This window comes from Thalassophryne amazonica, chromosome 15, assembly GCF_902500255.1.
Source record: "Thalassophryne amazonica chromosome 15, fThaAma1.1, whole genome shotgun sequence".
Lineage (NCBI taxonomy): Eukaryota > Metazoa > Chordata > Actinopteri > Batrachoidiformes > Batrachoididae > Thalassophryne > Thalassophryne amazonica.
The window spans coordinates 65030213-65050429 of NC_047117.1; the positions used below are offsets into that span (position 1 = coordinate 65030213).

The 20217-nt window shown below is 41.5% G+C and overlaps 1 protein-coding gene across 2 annotated transcripts in view; it reads right to left on the bottom strand.

Annotated features, from left to right (window-relative positions):
* Positions 1-20217, bottom strand: part of palm3 (paralemmin 3) — a 113974-nt gene that overhangs the window by 17800 nt on the left and 75957 nt on the right. For both annotated transcript variants that reach the window (XM_034187856.1, XM_034187855.1), the window contains exons 2-3: positions 2269-2321; positions 1820-1900 (exon numbers count right to left, since the gene is read on the bottom strand). In XM_034187856.1, the coding sequence (XP_034043747.1) occupies positions 1820-1900; positions 2269-2321 (134 nt within the window). The remainder of the gene's footprint in view (positions 1-1819; positions 1901-2268; positions 2322-20217) is intronic.

The following is a 20217-nucleotide window of genomic DNA, read 5'->3' on the forward strand; positions in this document are numbered from 1 at the left end:
CTGCGTTACATGCAGTGATGGGCACAGTTCCACTAATCCGCTAACAGCTAATTAGCAAAGCTAACGTTTTTTGTTAGCAGATTAGCTTTCAGCTAACTTCAAAAACTATCAGCTGCCCAATTAGCTTCTGCTAAATTTTGTTCTGCTAACTTAATCCGCTAACGTTTTTTTTATTTTTATTTTTGTTTGCTGGCATAGTTAGTAATGGTCAAAAACATTTGTAAACCCTAAAATCATACATATTGGTTCCTGCCTGCTATGTATTTTGCAGCAGTCAGGCAGCTGTGAGGAGCCAATTTCAGCTCTACCCCAGCAGAAGGGGCCTGGCTGCCAGGCTGCACACCTGACGTGTGGCAAAGGCATACACAGAAAAACGGGTTTGACTTATGGTTTGATTTAAAAAAAAAACAAACTAATTCCGGATGTTTTTTTTTTATATTAGCGTTAACGAAAATATAACACATATCTTTTAATTTTAAAACAATACACTAATACCATGTGATATTTGGATGGGCGCTATTCACATCCAGTAAATTGGTCAAAATGCACAGAACACTGCCATCTACTGGATGGCAGTGTGGATGGCAGTATGAATAGCACCCGCCCAAGTATCACACGGCCGTTGATTTGAATCAAACTACAAACAGAATTTTCAGTTTTGCAAATGCCTTTTTTTTTTTTTACAAATGAAAAAAAAGACATATTTTACAAATAGGCATTTATTTGTACAAACCAACAGACACGTTACAGTAACTTGTGTGTTGGTTTTTACATATAATAAATCAACTAATCAGTGAGAAGCGGAGGCTGATTTTCCCATAATGCCTTTTGGCATATGTATGTGTTCATGTTCAAACCTTCAGAATTATAGTGCATTATTTTAACATTAAAAGATATGTGTTATATTTTCACTTTGCAAAAATGACAGAGTTGACGTTAATATAAAAAAACGTCTGGAATTAGTTTAGTTTTTAGATCAGACCATAAGTCAAACCTGTTTTGCTGTGCATGCCTTTGCTACACTGGATACAGCATGACTGCATGTCATCATCGGGGAGTGTTTGGCCAGCTGAAGTCATAAAAGATGGGTTCAAGTGTTGAAGAACGTGCTGGTGCTATGCGTGACTACTGAAGCAAATTCAACAGAATTTCATATCACCTTTATAGCCGCTCACCCTATGCTTACCAAATTTGGAAACTGTGAGCCAACTAAAAGTAACTAAAAGTACCACAAAACACTTACCGCATTTTTTCCTGCAGTGTTGAACTAGTCTTGTTTGAGTCAAAGCTAAAGCAAATGGACATGCTTAAAAGCTATGATCACCAAATGTGAGAGAACAAGTCCATTTTTGATTCTGACGTTGGATATGCAAAAAAAAGCTGTGCACAAACTCGCTTGCATTTTGTAAGCACACACAAAACGCCATCCTTTATAAACTTACACATGCATAGCCCGTGCACACAAACACATGCTACACAAAATGCACATAATCTGAGGAATGTGGCCCCAGAGCAGAGAGATAAGAACCCCACTCTGAAAACAATGTGAAAACAAAAGAGCCATGGTGTGTAAACACTCACATAAAAAAAAAAAAAAAAAAACTCAGCAAAAGAAGGTTTGCCTCCAAACTTGGCAGAGAGTGGCAGAATTCAGAAGCATGGAAGACTGCATCTGTGTATAGCGGTAATAAATTTGGAATATATCTCCGTGCTAACAAGCTGGAATGAGTCTATGGAAGATTTCTGATGTGTAAAATTAAGGCTGCGTGTGCATAAACACATGAGACAGGTTAAGTTTATTCTGTTTGTGCATGACAACCTTGAGCTGCTGTAGTCTGAGCTTCTCATCTTCCAGCTCTCTCTTGGCTCTGTCCTGCTCCTCCTGCAGCCGACGCTTCTCCTGAAGAAGGAAGGAGAGAGGGGCAGTGAATGAATTGAGGCAGAATGAGAGTTTGGAGGTGGAAAGAAGGAGAAACAAAGAAAGATGATGGTGAATAAAACATCACTGGAGATGATTAAAGCAGAGAGAACTAGTCAAACATCTGTTCAAAATACACTGTCACCACAGAATTTAGGTATACTGCATGTCCCACAGTGTCCAAAGCAGCTGTCCCTATGGCAACCATGGTGTTATTTTCATGACACCGGGATCGCCCGACTCACCACATCGCACATTCAATGAATCATTTAAGACCAATGGGCAACTCGGAGAATAGCTTGCATGCTGTGTGCATGCACGCATAAATGGACGGGGGTGAGTGAACTCACAGCAATAGCCTGTATTCGCTGTTGGTACTTCTCTGCCTCATCCATTCTTGCATCTGTGACACAAAGAGAAATGCTCAGAGGTTAAAGGAATATGAGTCAATTGGATTTACTGCTACATCTTGAAGCAAAAATGGAGTGATTACACTCTAATTTAAAGCTACAGTGTTTAAGATATAGTGTCATCTAGTGGTAATGTTGTGGCATACATTATGCTATAGTTGGCCACAATTTTATTTCCCCTTCGCATTTTTATTTCTTTGGTGACGAGGATTCATGCTCCCTTGCCCTTTCTTGTAATAAGTAAAACGTATGATGCTCCATTTCAGAAAAAATGTCTCAAATTTGTTAGCCTGCACTAGCAACCAGTAGACGTATACAGGGGGAGCAACCAATCCTCTTGTTTTTTCTTCAGAGTTCCTGCCACATGCTGCATTCAAAACATTTGGAAGGTCAGAGGTTCTGAACTCTAGCTTATGGACAAATTCCTTAAATGCTCAGTTGGCTGGAATTTTTGCTTGGAAACTTGAGGAAATGGAGCAACTCAAAGATTCTGAATTGACACCATAGCCATGGCAACAGAGTTTGCGATATGGACAAATGCCTTAAACGCTCAGTTGGCTGGAATTTTTGCTTGGAAACTTGAGGAAATGGAGCAACTCAAAGATTCTGAATTGACACCATAGCCATGGCAACAGAGTTTGCGATTGGTTAGACAAAACTGCTAGTAACGTTGAAAATATTTGTTTAAAATGAAATTTTAACAAGGCATTACTGTTAAATGTAATATATTCACATTCTATGTACAATTAGTTAATTTAGCAGCACTGCACATCAGCAAAAATGTCTGATGATTTCATTTAACCCAAAAGATAATGTTAGCCTAGCTCTACTGTGATAGGCTAAATAGTTATCTCTGACGTAATCTCACAAATGCACTTTTTCTGGAAGTAGGTATTTTTTTATGTTGGGTCTTTCGGAGCTTCCGAGGGTTCTGAACACAACAACACTACAAAATGCGGAGTAAGTATGTTCCTTCTGGGCTACTGTATCAAGATACCAGTCTCCAAGAGGGGGCCCATTCCCACCTAGAAATAAAGAGCTTGTTCAAAGGTTTGAAAACACACTGATCGTTGTTTATTATAAACTAATGAACAAAACGTTATGAATTCTCCATTGTTTCTGCTGATAAACACCTATAAATCTTACATACGGTAGATTTAATCTTGACATACAAGGATGTGTTTTCTTCTGCACATATCTTTATATTGCTGGGCAGTCTACAGTTTGCATTTCGCAAACAAAAAATACTCAAATTTGCCTGAGTTTGTAAGTGTGCACTGAAAAGATGCTCAAACAGTATTGCTGTGCAACTCCCCAAAACTCTTCCACTCCCATCCCTGTTGCAAAGCCTTTGACATTTGTGCAGTATGTAATTTGAGAAGTATCTTGGGTGCCCTCTTCTGCAGAGCCAATACGATTCTCAATCCTTGGCAAAAATGTCTCTTCACACCCCATTAAACGGTTTGCCATTATACAGCCTCGGGCATTTCCAAGAAAAAGAACAGAGTAGACCTGTTCAAAATATCAAATGTTACAAAATCTTTTGGGCCACATGTTGTTCTTGTTGCACTAATAAAATGAAAGATCTGTGCCAAATTTTACTGTAATCTGACATTGTTTAGGGGTCCCCCACAAAGCAACAATTTTCCCCAAACAAGCAATGTAGTAATCCAGTAATTCCAGTAATGTTCTCCTTTGGGTGACCAATCAACCACCATTTGTGCGATGAGAAGCCATCACATGTACCTGTAAAAGAAAAATAATGGCATCAGAGTCTTCTCCCGTTAGGGTGACGTTGCCTTGTCAGCGGAGGGAGAGGAACATGTGTCACTCTGGGGGACCTCTAAATCTTATCTGATTGAGTTCAAATTTGGTCTGCACCTATAAAACCCTAAGTGGAACAAAAACAACATGTGGCCCGAAGTCTCTCACAACTTTTATTTTTTCTCTATATAACATGAACACCCCAAGAACACCAGCAATATTTTGTTTTCCTCTGCAACTGACAATAAATAGGTCAATATGAGAGCTCCAAGAAACTCAGAGGTACACGAGAGACTCCACTCATACAAACCAACCGACTCACGGAAAGGAGTTCATTTGCTACCATCACAAGCAAAAACAGAAACTCACAGCCTACAGGTCAACGTATCAGGAAGAAAACAATGCTTACTTTGAGTTAAACCCCAATTTAAATATGCAGCAGGTGGGTTTCTATTAACAACAGTAATAATATTAATAATAAGAATAATAATGTTTTTTTAAATGAGGTACAAACAAGAAGCTCTGGACTGTGAACTCCACCTGGCTCTGAGTAAAATTCTGCATTGGATGACCTCATGACCTTCATAATAAGATCACCTAGTAGTGAGCGGATGTCTCAAGAAGTAATTGTTTAGGTATATGAGTCAACATGTGATTTTTTATTCACTGACCCTATGACTTCATTAATATGTCAATCGGTTCCCTGTTGCTATGGTAATCACTCCCCCCACTGGGGCTATCAATGTAAGTAACCTGGGTTAGTTTGGGCCCAAGGGTCTTGGAGATACACTGGCAAATCTTCCGACAGATGGTGCTCTTTGCTATATCCCTTGCCGGTGCTTTGTTTGGGGGGGGGGGAGGGTCCTACTGCCTATGGAGTTTATAAAAAACAAAATAATTTCTCAACCATTTGTGGTGTCAAGTGAAATGAATGACCCCTGTGTCATTTTAACATGGCCGATGAGAGCAACTAGATGCTGGCATCAAAGGTGCAGAGAAAAAACCAAAACTAAGCAGGAGTAGCATGTTTACAGATGGTTCTGGATGGCTTGATTCATGAAGGTTTCCACCAACAGCATGAGAACATCAGTGTTGATTTACTGTCTGTCTGTTACAAGATACAAGATACAAGATAATTTATTGATCATATGCAGGTTAACACAGAGTCAACAGTGCAATGAAATGCTTATGATGAGAAGGACTGTTCAAACTCGCAGGAAGTACTAATAGCATGCAATATAAATACTGAAAATATACGCATATGTAAAAAAATAAAAATAAAAATAATAATAATAATAATAATAATAGTCAGCAGTAGTCAGGTTGTAGTATTGTTCATATTGCACATAGTATTATTGCACATGACATATTGCACAGTTGTGTAGCAGGTTATTGCACAGGTAATAATAAATAGTAAAAACTGAGATGAGTTATGAAAGGTAAGGTGGTGACATACAAGATACAGTCACACTGATAACAGCAATAGACATATAGTGTTAAAGAAGTGGCTTAGTGCAGTGTTATTATCATAGTTCTGTGTTATTTAGAGTTCAGTAGTCTGACAGCCTGTGGATAGTAACTGTTCCTGAGTCTTTTGGTACGGGCTGGCAGACTCCTATACCTCCTGCCAGAGGGTAACAGTTCGAATAGTCCTTTTGCGGGGTGAGTGTGATCCTTAATGATGCTGCGTGCCTTATGCTGGCACCGACTGTGGTAAATGTCCTGGATGGTGGGAAGACTGCTGCCAGTGAGGTCCTCAGCCGTGAACACCACCCTCTGCAGTGCTTTCTGACTCTGGCTGGTGCTGCTCCCGTACCACACTGTGAGGCAGCCTGTCAGCACAATCTCAATGATGCACCTGTAGAAGTTCGTGAGGATGGTGGTGTTCGTGCAAAACGTCTTCAGCCTTCTCAGGAAGTAGAGTCTCTGCCGGGCTTTCTTAACCACAGTGTCTGCATATAAGGTCCAGGATAAGTCCTCGGTGATGTGGATGCCGAGGAACTTGAAGCTGCTGACCTGCTCCACCTCGGTGTTGTTGATGTAGATGGGGGAGTGCTGACCTCCGCGCTATCTCCTGAAGTCCACTATCATCTCCTTAGTTTTGCTGATGTTCAGAGAGAGGTTATTCTCCTGGCACCAGCTGGTCAGTGATTTTGCCTCATCTCTGTAGGCAGTCTCATCGTTGTCAGTGATGAGGCCCAAGATGGTGGTGTCATCAGCAAACTTGAGGATCACGTTAGAGCAGTGCTTGGCTGTACAATCAGACGTGAAGAGGGAGTAGAGAAGTGGACTGAGAACACAGCCCTGAGGAGTGTGGAGGAGAGGTGTCTGCTGATTCTCACCGCCTGTGGTCTGTTAGAGAGGAAGTCCAAGATCCAGCAGCATATGGACTTCTCCAGGCCTAGGGCAGTGAGCTTGGTGACCAGTTTGGAGGGGATTATGGTGTTGAATGCTGAGCTGTAATCAATGAAGAACATTCTCACATACGTATTCCCCTTCTCCAGATGGCTGAGGGAGATGTGAACTGCCAAAGCAATTAGCATGATTACGTCAAAACTACTGCACAGATTTTTACAAAATTTTCACCACAGACAGATATTAGGCCATGGAAGACCATTAAATTTTGGAGGTGATCCAGATCTGGAATTTGGATCAAGATTTCACTCACTTTATAATGGGCTTTGAAGGATTACGTCAAAAATACTTCACAGATTCTCACCAAATTTGCAACTCAGATAGATATGAGGGCATGGAAGACTCCAATGAATTTTGGAGGTGATCCGGATTCTGGCTCAGGATTTGCTGGGTGTGATCCGGATCACTATGCAGGTTCTACAGCAGAAAGATACAACATCACGATGTAAAACCAAAATCAGGAAGACGCTGTTTTGTTTCAACTTATGAATTAACTATCAGATTGCAACATCTTGATCAGTCGGATCATTCTGGAACAGTATGCAATTGTGTTGTGGAATCCAAATCCAGGTAAAGTCTGGATCATGATGTGAATCACACATCTTTTATCTTGAGTCCTCATCAACCCTTGGTGGTCTTCAGAAATCTTAGATTGCTCTTGTTTTCTTTTAAATTGACTCGTTAGCAGACTTTTAATGAGCCTTTTATTGGATTCAGGTGTGTTGGAGCAGGGAGACAACTAAGAGTGTCAGGAAGGTAGCTCTAGAGGACCGAACTTGGCCACTCCTGCTGTATTGCCAAAGAGTAAATCCGATGTTGTTGTTGTTCTTACAACACAGCAGATCTTTCAGGATCATCAAGCTGTTGGTGAGAATTCCCTCCTTACGTACGCCTCAAAAGATTCTTCACCTCAAACACAGGGTGGAGGTGGGTGGCAGCATTGCATCGCCCAGACACAACATTATGAATATGCGAATGTAGTGTTTATAGAGGAGAAAATGGAAGGATGAAAGAAGGGTGCAGAGGAGAAAAATGTGATAGGGAAACAACCTCTGGCGTGCCTTTCATTACACTGAAGTTCTCTCAAGAACCGAGGGAGATGGAGAAAGGGATCAGCTAAAAGACACACACACACACACTTATGACATATAGTAAGAACCTGAGACACACGGTGGAGTGTACCCTCCAAGAGCGACAACAGGAGAAAGAAAACAGAATCTCATTTTAGCAGTGTTTGGAATGACTGGAGGTGCAGTGACAGCTTACAGTATTAGCTTCCATAGGGACATACACGCTTGTGTCTCATCAGGGCTCCAGGAGAGTGCCGAGAACAGCAGCCAGAGATAAACAAGCAAACACAAACAGAGGCTTTGATAAGGAGGTATTGAAGCGCTCCCCAAAGACATGCACTGCCTTCGATAATTACACATGATATGGGGAGGTAGAGAGAATGGAGGCAGACAAAGTCAAAAAGTTAAGAGGCAAAGTCAAGATGACTGGGAAGATGCACAAAGAAATGCAGCGCACAAGACAAAGGTGTTGACAGAAACCGTACCAAATGGTTGGGGGATCAGTTCCCCTAAATAGAACAAACTATGCACAGGAAGAAATACAACACTGGTAGAAAAACATGATATTAACTGGAAAAACTATTTCTCACTACAGTGTAAATGGTAACAAGGAATCCCAGGTCACATGTTCACTCTGCTCCCAGCATTCCTCACTGTAGACAGAAGTGGTTTTCAAACTTTTTCCATCATGCGGCCCCTTAAGAAGCACCTTTCTATGGGTTACTGTGCTTTCTGAAAAATGCCTGTTCAAATGCAGCTCAAACTGCTGACACCAGCGACAACAACGCCAACAAACCTGAGAACATGTTCCGCTTTTCTCTTTGTTAAAGATTATTTCAGACGTGCTTGGTTGAGAGGATGTGTCTGGGCTGAATGTTTGTGTATCCACCACTTCATAAAACCACCTTGGGTCCGGGATGGCAACCACCCAAGCAGACATTCAGTCAATCCCCACCTCTTAAAAATAACCACCTATCTGGCACAGCCTGGTGTAAGGCCTATGCCCCCTTGGTCTTCCTCACCCACTGTGGTCTTCAAAGCTGAGGCACCTAAGTACTGGATCATGCACAGAGAAAAGTGCCACATGGCCAACATGTTGCAGCTGACATTTCCTCACAATGCAATCAATACTCAACATCAACGACTACCTAAGTAACCATTTATTTTTACCCTAAATCATTGGAGCAGTTTCCAAGGAACCCGCTGCAAAGACCTAGTGAATGCCAGTTTTCACAGAGAAAAACTCAAGAGATTCTGCCCCTGCACCACACAGCACTTCAACACCCACAGAATGCTCAAGGATTTTGAAGCTTCTGTCCCTGTGATTGGAGAAACTGCTGCAACATCATACATGGCCATGGTTAAAGAAATTTAATGTTTCTACCGCAAAAAAAGAGAAAAAAACCCCGTAGGCAGCGGTGCTGAGGTGAGGTGGTATGTGGGGCCATTAAATACTTCACAAGACTATACATCAAAACCTCTTGTCAAAATATTAACGGTCTTCTTCGTGTCCTTGTGCTTAGGGTTGTGCTGCGCTTGAACTTTGGCAACACTGCTCCTATGATTTCCAGTGGTACTGCATTTTTTTTTCCGTGTCCCTAGGCTTTCAGAAAATAGCTAAATGAACGTCATTGAGCATAAATGAGCCTTAAGACATAGCTTCTGCAATATGCTGTAATTTGTCAAAGGGATACTTACAATTTATGAATTAAACACTGCATTTCACTGTCATGATTACGTTTTGAAAACCAGTGGCATGAGCTAAACTGGTCGATTTATGAATGAATTAAAACAAGCACTAATGATCATTTTTGTTTTTAAACTCTCCCTTTTACACCATTTGGTTTCTGATTAGCTTCATGTAGGAAAAAGACATTTGTGATAATATGACAGATACACACAGTAAGCCTACCAATATAATACAATGTGAGATTTATTTAAGACAAATCAAATCACATTCTCTATGAAGGGGGTGCATCAGAAAAACAATAAGTGAGCTTTATGGTCCTGAAAGGAAAAGGAGACTTTGCTGTATTGATAACAATAATTACTGAAGTGATTTTGAAGAAATAATTAAAATATATTCTTTATGGGTCCTGTACTATTTCAGCTATTGTGATGCTCCAAACAGGACTAAACCCAAATGTCGCTGTGAAGAAATGAACTGATGAGCAGGTGGATCATTACTGTCCTGTAAATCATTTCTGCTCTTCATTAATCAGTAACCACATAATGGAGGTAAGAGTGTCAAATTTGCCAAAATTTTACTCTGTGAATATTTACACCTTCACTGTGAATTTTCACACAACTCCCACAGCACATTTGTGGGATTGAGAAAGAACAGCATCCCACAATGAACAAAAACTGTAATTATTCATTGCACCCTTGCCTCAATTCACACTATTCATTAAACGCCTCACAGAGACCCAGCAGCTGTAAAACACCAACGAGAGTTGGCCGTTAATGTGGTTTACTGACTGCTCTTTAATTACAGAGAGACGTTCACCTGTAACACCAGCTGGATGCCAAGAAAGACAATGTTTGTTGAACATACATTCAGTGGTCACTTCATGAGATATAACTGTTCAATTGTTTATTAAGGCAAATGTCTAAGCAGCCAATCACATGGCAGAATGCATTTTGGCACGTAGACGTGTGCAAGAGTACTTGTATCTGCTGAAGTTCAGACTAACTAAGGCTGCAACAAATAATTATTTTATTATCAAGTAGGGCTGCAAAAGATCACCAGACTCATGGTTCGATTGGATCATGGTTTTTAGTCACAGATCATTTTATTTTAGGATTAGCCAAAGGGGGAAATAAATAAGATTTTCTCTCCATCTACCATAAAGTTAAAGAAGAGCATTGAAAGCAATTACATTTTTGCCTAGGCTCCAGGCAAAATTTTGGTTGACTAGTCTCTTGCTCAAAGGTCCTACTTACTTGCCTTCATGAAGATACCTGGTATTCTACCACTTTTACCTGGCACTTCCCAGCAAAGTAATGAGGAGCTGGGTCTGTAACCTTCGGAAGACTAAATAGGAGTTGGGTGTATAATAGTAGGGTGTGGTTAATAGTTGGGTGGAGTCTTGTATCACTGAATTGTAGTGGGGTGTGGTCAGGCGTGGTCTTATTTTTGGCAGGGCAAGTAAATAGGAGTTGGGGGGTGGTCCCATTTCTTGCAGTGCACGTAAATAATGTGTCAAGGTTGCACTTACTTGCCTGATATTGCTTCCAACTCGTATTTACTTGCCCGGCAATTTTTCCAACATGTCCAACTCCTATTTATTTGCTCTTTCTTTGGGGAGTAAAAATAAGAAAAACAAAAAAAGGATTAACATTAGGCCTGCGTGGTATAGTTGATTTAACCATTACACAGTATAATTTTGGCTGACGGTACAGATTTGGACTCCACCGGCTAACTGGAATAATGCCCATGGAGTTTTTTCGATGCAGGAAAACTCCTCTGAAGTTCTGAGCTGAGGTCGAATTAAACATTTGAGAAAGTGCCACATTAAATAACGCAAGGATTTTAAAACCAGATTAGAAAGACCAAATCAGCCAGGTAACCTCGATTTACACAGACTGACTGACTTTAAATATGAGTTGTTATTAATTATGTTATTAGTTATTAATTATGTTGTTAATGTTTAATTATGTTATTATTATGATATTAATTATTAATGATTTGATATTCATTTTTTTGGTGGTTTCATGTAGTTTTTGTAAATGAGGAAAAGCGCCAGTGACCGTCCTGGAAACGCTTCATGTATTCAGAGCGGGTGTGCTATCTTGTGTTCAAGAGATGAAACTTCAGCCACTACCCCAAAAATAAATAAATTTATTTAATTCTTTCACCAAAACATCAAATCTAGGCTCGTATCTTAGATGTACCTTCTGGCAAATTGTACCTGTAGTTTTGGGATCTGCACAATAAATGTTTTCAAAATTACATTATATCTGTTTTTGTTTTTAATTGACGTTTTTATTTATTTATTTTGATGAATTTACCTTTGCTAAGGGACCCATTCAGAAACACATTAGAATTTTTACACTTAAGTTTATATCGCGATATATACCGTTTCCGTGAAGGGACTCAATTTATATCGTGATATGAATTTTAGGTCATACCGCCCAGCCCTAATTTGCATGACTGACGAGCGGAAAAGCTGGATTTACGGATTTATCGGAAAGAATCACTCCCCCACTCACAGCCACCTCAGTCCACCTATGCACAGGCCCATCCCTGTGCATCAAAAAGGCACAGGGAGCATGCTGCACACTCTCCTTCCTCACATCTGATATTTCAGTCTTTCAACTGAAATACTGCAGCACAGACTTCTTAGATGGTCCATTAGTAAAATTAACAGTCCAGCAAGCCATATCATATATATAGACATTCCAAATAAAATACTCACAAAAGAAAAACTTGGCTTTGAATCCACAGTAGCACTTTCATGGTCAAAGTACTTTATAATGAGGCATCACGTTCACATATTTACACAAACCATTGTCAGGGTGCTGCTCTGCAACTTGGGGATGAAAGACTTTACTCAAGAGACCTTAGTGATTTTTCTGATGGGGATTTGAGCCGAGGATCCTCTGATCATAAGATCACCGTTTCAATCACCTAACCATCACCTCCCTTGTACAATATTTGCTGGAAGCCAAAATTTGATTGTTCACCCAGTCCCATCAGTAGACTGAAGCAACTGTGGCCAAACATCTAAAACGAAAAGAAAAAAAATCACTTTGAATATTGTGAGTATTTACAATATAGGAAGGCACAATAGGAAATATGCCAAAGACAGCTGTTTCTCAGCTTCTTGGCATTACTGCCGTTAGCAGAGTTTCAGACCAGAAATCTTTCCGACCTTGATGAGAAAACGCGCACGCGACTGTAGTGAATGAGTGTATGTTTATTATCATTGTGTATTTGCAGAGTTGAGTGTCGATGTAGTGACATTAGCGCTGTGGGAACAGATGGAAGAACAGCAGGGTGTCTGGAATTAAAAAACAAACAACAAACTATAAGAATTGTTTAGCATCAAAGCTTACTGCTGCATTCTCCCACATGTAAACACAAAGGCAACGTGCACAAGTAGGGCATGCACAATTCACAGTGTAACAAACACAGCGAAGAGAATCACTGAAGCAGGGCTGTCTAATTTTAGTCAGAATCCCCATTTCCATAAACTATTTTGTTTTGCAGCTGACTTCAAATTACAATGCACAAGAAAACTTCCCCATTTGCAAACTATTTGCAAGAAATTTTTATGCATTTTTTATCTAGAATGCCTGTAAACAGACAAAGGCTAGAGAAACATCTGTGTAAATGATTGGTAGTTTCTTGTTGTTCTGCATTGCCATTACCTGACAAAAAGAAGCTCGTCCGAATTCAGGTTTAGTTAATCTGGCCGTGCAAAGTAAAGGTTTCAAGACTTTAAAGCATATTTCTATATTACATTGAAATGTCAAGTCAGACTTGACATTTATGTTTCTCTTCTCATGCACTGGTTTGGCAAAGCTGAGCAGCCAATCGGGGTGCACTCTTTAACCCATGGGCAGAAATGCCAGCTCAGCATTTGGAATTGGCAAAAAAGCTACCATTGGTGAGTGCAGACGTGCCGGTTGTACAGGACGCACTGAGCCAACGTGCATCATTAACTCCCGATGAGGTCAGATTTCTGACTGTCGGCTCGATGCGTCTCCTTAATAGTGCAGAGAAGTGAAACTCAAGGATGGTCGAGGGTCGTAACACAAAATAAGAGTTAGCGAGCAGGTGAAATTGGCTAAAAATAACAAAATATACTGTATGTCAAGAGGAAACAGAAAGATCAAAGTACAGCGTTTTTCTGAAATGGGTGATTCTGTAAATACTGGCTGTTAAGCACAGCAGCAAAAATAGCTTTCGGACTGCAGGAGATGGGGAGGTGGCAGAAGGAGTCATTAAAAGGCCACAAAGTGACATTTTGTTTTGGTGTGATGATGTAATTATGCTGCTGTTAGTTAAGCCATCCTGCTGCTTCTCACTGTGACGCTGCTGCCCCATTTCTTGGAGAGAGCGGAGGATGGAGACGGAGGAAGGAGAAAAAAAGAAAACAAAAACAAACCAGACTGTAAACCAAGGGTAGGGTTGGGATTTTAGAAGTTTTACCTTCCTACTATTCTTACTTAAACACAGATACAGGCACAAACAACATTTTTTAATCATTTCTCATAGTTTTCCAAATACGTCCGGACCAATCAGCAACAGAAATCAGTAACATGACCTAAGAAGAGTAGGCCAGCTGACAGGGAGACATGACCTTCACCCCGGTGATTGACTTCCGGCAAATATTTCCCCTTGCTAAGCAATTCTGAAACCCACACTTGGGAAAAAATAAAAAAAAGTGCTGTGCAAGAGGCAGCCTGTTGCAGCAGCTCTTGCTCACTTCTGAGCTTCTTTTGTACTTTCTGGTTTTTTTCTTATTTTCTTTTCACAGACATGCACAATGGAGACTAAATCCATGCTCAGAGATCACGTGCACAACTATGGCCCCATTGTTTACACTCGGTATCAGCTGTCAGCGCGCTGTAACACAGCAGTTCTGCCCCATGAGAGCTAAGAAGGGGACGCATGCTGGAACTGAATGCCGGTGTCGCCAACTGAATGGTCCCCCTAAAAATTGGTCCCCCCCGATGACGCGGTTCATGGATTAACACCTCGTTTCTGCTTCAAACTGCACTCCAGTCATTGTCTATCTCAGTGACAGATATCTGAAGCTTTTGTACAACAAATATTTCCACATAAATTCAGCATTATTTCATCATAAAAGGCAGCGGAAGCAATCAGAGCACCGCAGCTAAATGAGCTGCTAGCTGATGCGTTCACTGCGCGCCGGTCATTTCAAAGCATCACGGAATTTCATCGAATTTCTGCTTAAAATGGCTTCGTTTCTGCTTAAAACTGACTTTAGAATGATTTAAGAGGTTTTACCTTCATCATCTGATGGTTAATAATCCCATTAATCCATCTGATTGCTTTGGGTGAAGAGACTTCATCTCAGACGTGTTGCTGTGGTCCAAAATGACACGTGCGCAGATCCAAAAGGTGGACCGATTTCTAGAGGCGGACCATTCGGTCTGTGACACTGGGCCAACAGGAGACGTTACAGACTCATTCTTCTGTCTGTCATTTTGGGAAATGTAAGATCTCTCCCTAACAAAATGGATGAGTTGGTGGTGCTGACCTGGCAGCAATGGAAGTATCGTAAGTGTAGCATCATGCTGTTTACTGAGAGTTGACTAACAGCGGTAACTCTGGATACGACGTCTCACTGGATGGCTTTCATCTGACGTGGGTGGACAGTACAACGGAGAGCGGTAAAAGAAAATGCAGGTGGGCTGGCTTATTTTGTGAATGATAGATGGTGCAACTCTGGGCACATCAAAATTAAAGAACAACTCTGCTGTAAGGACACTGAGCTGTTAGCCGTTAGCATGAGACCCTATTATCAGAAGTGGGTGAATGACCTAAACCTGTTTTTCAACAGGTTTGATCAACCATCCAGGCCCTCCCCCCAACTCCTGTCCCCCAGCTCAGTCATCCCTGCTACAACCCCCTTAGTAAACTGTCCCACTCCCCCATTTTCACCTATGTCTCACTCTACACAATTCTCAGCTCACAACCACTTTGTGCTGCTCCCCCTGCCAATAGTCCCACAACTTCACCCCCACCGATCAGCACCCAACCCCCCTGTCTGTCCCTCTCAATAACGCTGGTGAGAAATGAGCTCAAGAAGATCAAGGTGAAGAAGTCAGCTGGTCCTGATGGCATCAGCTCCAGTCTCTTCAAATCCTTTGAGTGCCTCAGCGATGGAAGACCTCCTGTGTGGTACCAGTTCAGAAGAAAAGGTCACCACACCAGGAGGACTTCAGCAGCTTCAGGCCAGTGACACTGACATCGCATCTGATGAAGACCCTGGAAAAGCTGCTCTTTGGCCATCTTTGGCCTGGTGAAATCATCGATGGATGTACTTCAGTTTGCGTACCAGCTTGGCATCAGAATGGATGATGCTGTCATCTACCTCCAACATAGAGCTCTCTCTTTCCTGGAAAAGCCTGGAAGCACTGTGAGAATCATGTTTTTTTTCTCCAGTGCTTTCAATACCGTACAACCAGTGCTTCTGAGGGACAAGCTGGAGATCACAGATGTGAAGCCCCAGCTCTCATTAGACTACTTCACAGAAAGACCACAGTACATAAGGGCTCAGGACTGTGTCTCAGATATGGTCATCTGCAGCACGGGGGCCCCACAAGGAGCTGTCTTGGCTCCCTTTCTGTTCACCCTCTACACTGTAGACTTCATATAAATCTCTGTCAACTGTCACCTGCAAAGGTTCTCTGATGACTCTGCAATCATTGGCCTAATCACTGAAGAGGACCACAGAGAGCACAGAGGGGTGAACCAGGACTTTGTGGAATGGTGTCAGTGGAACCGCCTCTAGATCAATGCGGGAAAAGCCAAAGAGCTGGTGCTGGATTTCTGCAGGCACAGGTGCTCTTCACTGACACCAATGAAGATCCAGGGAACAGATATTCAGATAGTGGACTCTTACAAATACCTGGGTGTTCACCTAAACAATAAACTGGACCGGTCAAACAGCACTACTGCACTTCATAAGAAAGGCCAGAGCAGACTCCACCTGTTGAGGCGACTCAGGTTCTTTGGAGTGCAGATGCAGGGGACATGCCTGAGGACCTTCCTATAGTGGCATCAGCCATTTTCTACAGAGCGGTCTGCTGGAGCAGCAGTATCACAATTGCTGAGAGGAGGCAACTTGACAAAGTGATTAGGAAGGCCAGCTCTGTCCTGGGAAGTCCCCTGGACTCAGTGCAGGAGGTGGGAGAAAGGAAGATGAAGGCTAAACTGTGTTGGAGAACGCCTTCCACCCCATGCATGACACCCTGACTGCACTGGAAAGCTCCTTCAGCAACAGGCTGCTCCACCCCAAGTGCGTGAAGGAGCGATACCAAAAGGTCCTTCTTTCCTGGTGTTGTCAGAGTCCACAACCAGCACTGCTCCCAGTAGACCACTCACTCAAATTACTAATATCATTATATGTAGTAACAATTTTTCTGTCTCTCATGTGCAATAATACTACACATTTTTGTGGAATAATAACTTCTACACTCATGTACAACATCACTTGAATCACTCGTGCAATACTATTAAGCATTAGGGCTGCAACTAACAATTATATTAGTAATCGATAAATATTTCTCAAATTATACTAAGAAAAACAGCAGTTTCATTCTGGATTTAGGCCGTCTTTCTGAAGCAGTCTACAATGGTTTTCAGCATTGTAGACTCAAGGGCTCCAAATATGTATCCTGTATATGTCTTTGTTGTAATTCCATGTAGTGTGTATTTTTGGATTGCTCACGCTTTGAGACCCAAACACTGAGCTACACTACTAAAGAAATATCCTTCCTTCATGTGTTTGAAAACAGGAAGTGAACAAACATTGCTGTCCTGCACCTGATTAGATCCAGAACATGCAATCATAGTGACCCTGATCTCCAACCTCGTGCATCCTCATTTATGCCGTGCTGTCGTCACTGGGTGCTTCTCAGGAAAACTTTGGCTAAAACACACAGATAACTGACTGTAAAACGAAGTCCTAAATGGAAGCTCAGTCAGATGTGTTGCAATCAAACATGCAATCACTGAGTAGTGGAGGGACGGGGAAACAAATTGCTGTAAAGTGCTTTTCCATCAGCTATTGATTTTCAGCAGTTTTACAGACTGCGTTACAGAAAATGCATTACTGGAGATAGATGTCCTGCTTATCTAGATCGAAATAAATCTGAGACACAGAGGGATGTTATGTGTTTGCGTGTGGGTGGTATGGGTGGAATTTGTGTTGTTTTGATGGACCCACTCTAAGAGCACACCGCCAAGTTCCTTTGATTGACAGGAAAGGTCAGAAGAATCAAAACACTGCATTCCTGTAAAGTATTTGCGTGTTACATCAGTGAACCAACACTGCAGTGGAAATTTCTGACTGGCAATTATGAAAATTATTTAGTAATATCACAAATTTTCTCAACATAATTTATTACTTCTGTATCATCAAGACTGCAACAATAGAGACTCGAGTTATGTAGCATCAAGACATCAGCTGGACACATCATCCAATAGTTGTCAGTACATTATATTTACAGCATACAGATGCAGTGAAGGATCGCACCAGAACATGCACCAGAGTGCATCAAAAACGCAAAAGCAGAATATCAAAAGATGTCTTCTTGCAAATAGCTCCAGAGTTCAGCACGACAAAAAGCCAGTTTAAAGCACTAACGATTTTGGGAAACCATGCTCAGAGATGAATGATTAGAAAAGCACCTCAAAGGATAAATCCCTTTGTTCTCACTTATTTCAAAGGCCTACAGCTATAAAAAAGCTTACGTTGGATCAGTGTTCTGTCAAATCCCACTCCTCAAAATTAATGCTAACAGCTACTGACAACTGTAGTTACTGCAGGTTAATCGTAGTTACTGCAGGCTGCTGCTGGGTGAAGAACATGTCCAGAGACAGCAGGAGAAGAGGAAGAACTAAAAGGGTGGAGGTGAGAATCAGGACTTTGAATGTTGGCAGTATGACTGGTAAAGGGAGAGATCTGACTGACATGATGCAGAGGAAAAAGGTAGACATATTGTGTGTGCAAGAGACCGAGTGGAAGAGAAGTAAGTTCAGGAGCATAGGCGGTAGGTTCAAGTTGTTGTATCATGGTTTAGATAGGAAGAGAAATGGTGTTGGATCATTTTAAAAGAAGAGTATGTTAAGAGTGTGTTGGAGGGTAAGCGACAGGGTGTCTGATAGGGTGATGAGTGTGAAGGTGGAAATTGAAGGGGTGATGATGAATATCATCAGTGCATATGCCCCACAGGTAGGTTGTGAGACAAAGGAGAAAGAAGATTTCTGGAGTGAGTTAGATGAGGTGGTGGAGAGTGTGCCCAAACATGAAAGAGTGGTGACAGGAGGGAAGAGAACAAAGGTGACGAGGAAGTAATGGGTAGATATGTCATCAAGGACAGTAATGTGGAAGGACAGATGGTAGTTGATTTTCAAAAAGGATGGAAATGGCTGTGGTGAATACCTACTTTAGGAAACGAGAGGAGCACAGGGTGACATATAAGAGTGGAGGAAGGTGCACACAAATGGACTACATTCTTTGTAGGAGATGCAAGCTAAAAGAAATTAGAGACTGTATGGTGGTGGCAGGAGAGGGTGTAGCTAGACAGCATAGGATGGTGGTTTATAGGATGACATTACAGGTGAAGAAAAGGAAGAGAGTCAGAGCTCAACAAAGGATCAGATGGTGGAAGCTGAAGGAGGAAGACTGTTGTGTGAAATTCAGTGAGCAGATGAGAGAGACACTGGATGGAGGGGAAGCAGTTTTGGACAACTGGAAAAGTACTGCAGATGTGTTGAGGGAGATGGCTAGGAAGGTACAGTGTGTGACATCTGGACAGTGGAAGGAAGACAAGGAGACTTGGCGGTGGAACGAAGATGTTCAGGAAAACATAAGGAGAAAGAGGTTGGCGAAAAAGAATTGGGATCATCAGAGAGATGAAGAAAGTAGGTAGGAGTATAACAAGATATGGCATAAGGCAAAAAGAGAAGTAGCAAAAGCTAAGGAAAAGGCATTTAGAGAGCTGTACAAGAAGTTGAACAGTAAGGAAAGAGAAAAAGACTTGTACCGAATGGCCAGACAAAGGGACAGAGCTGAAAAGGATCTGCAGCAAGTTAAGTTGATAAATGATGCAAATGGCAATCTGCTGACAAGTGAGGAGAGTATGTTGAGAATGTGGAGGGAATATTTTGAGGAGCTGATGAATGAAGAAAATGAGAGAAGCTGGATGAAGTGGAGAAAGTAAATCAGGAAGTGGAAGAGATTAGTAAGGATGCAGTGAAGGCAGCTATGAAGAGGATCAAGAATCATAATTCTCCCCAGAAATTTTTAGTATAGTGGTGCTGCTAGCAACTATCACTCGAAGTGGTGTGCAGCGCTTCCACTCTGGGTCCTATCTGACCTTGTGTCCTGATAAAGTGTGAAAATCTCACCATGTCCTTGTAAATCAGATTTTGACACTCCTCTATATTGCCAGTAAATAAATAAATAATAAAAAACAGAAAAACAAAAGGTCCAGCTTTCCTCCCCGAAAAAATGGAAGTGCTAATGATGAACTTACAATGTAAGAAATAACTAAATTTGATACTGAAACCAGTTTACACAGACTAAAAAGTATTTATGCCTTCCTTCTTGCAAGAAGAATAAAAAAATGGAATGGAAAATAACCCCCAAAATTACCTTTTAGATCTAAAAAAGAAGCCACAAACAAGTACAAAAACAAGGACATGTTGCATTTTATTTAACGTCCCGGTTAGCAACACAACATCAACATATTAATGAAAGCCTATATGTGCAAATGAGATAATTAGTGATTGCTGATGTGTTTTGGATCCTAACGTGCGCAGACCCTGATGTCTGTGTTGCAGGATGCTATTTTAGCCCTGCCGTGAATGTGCATGCTGAATGTCTCCATGACACTGTGTTTACAGGCTGGACACACAGATGGATTTGTTACATTG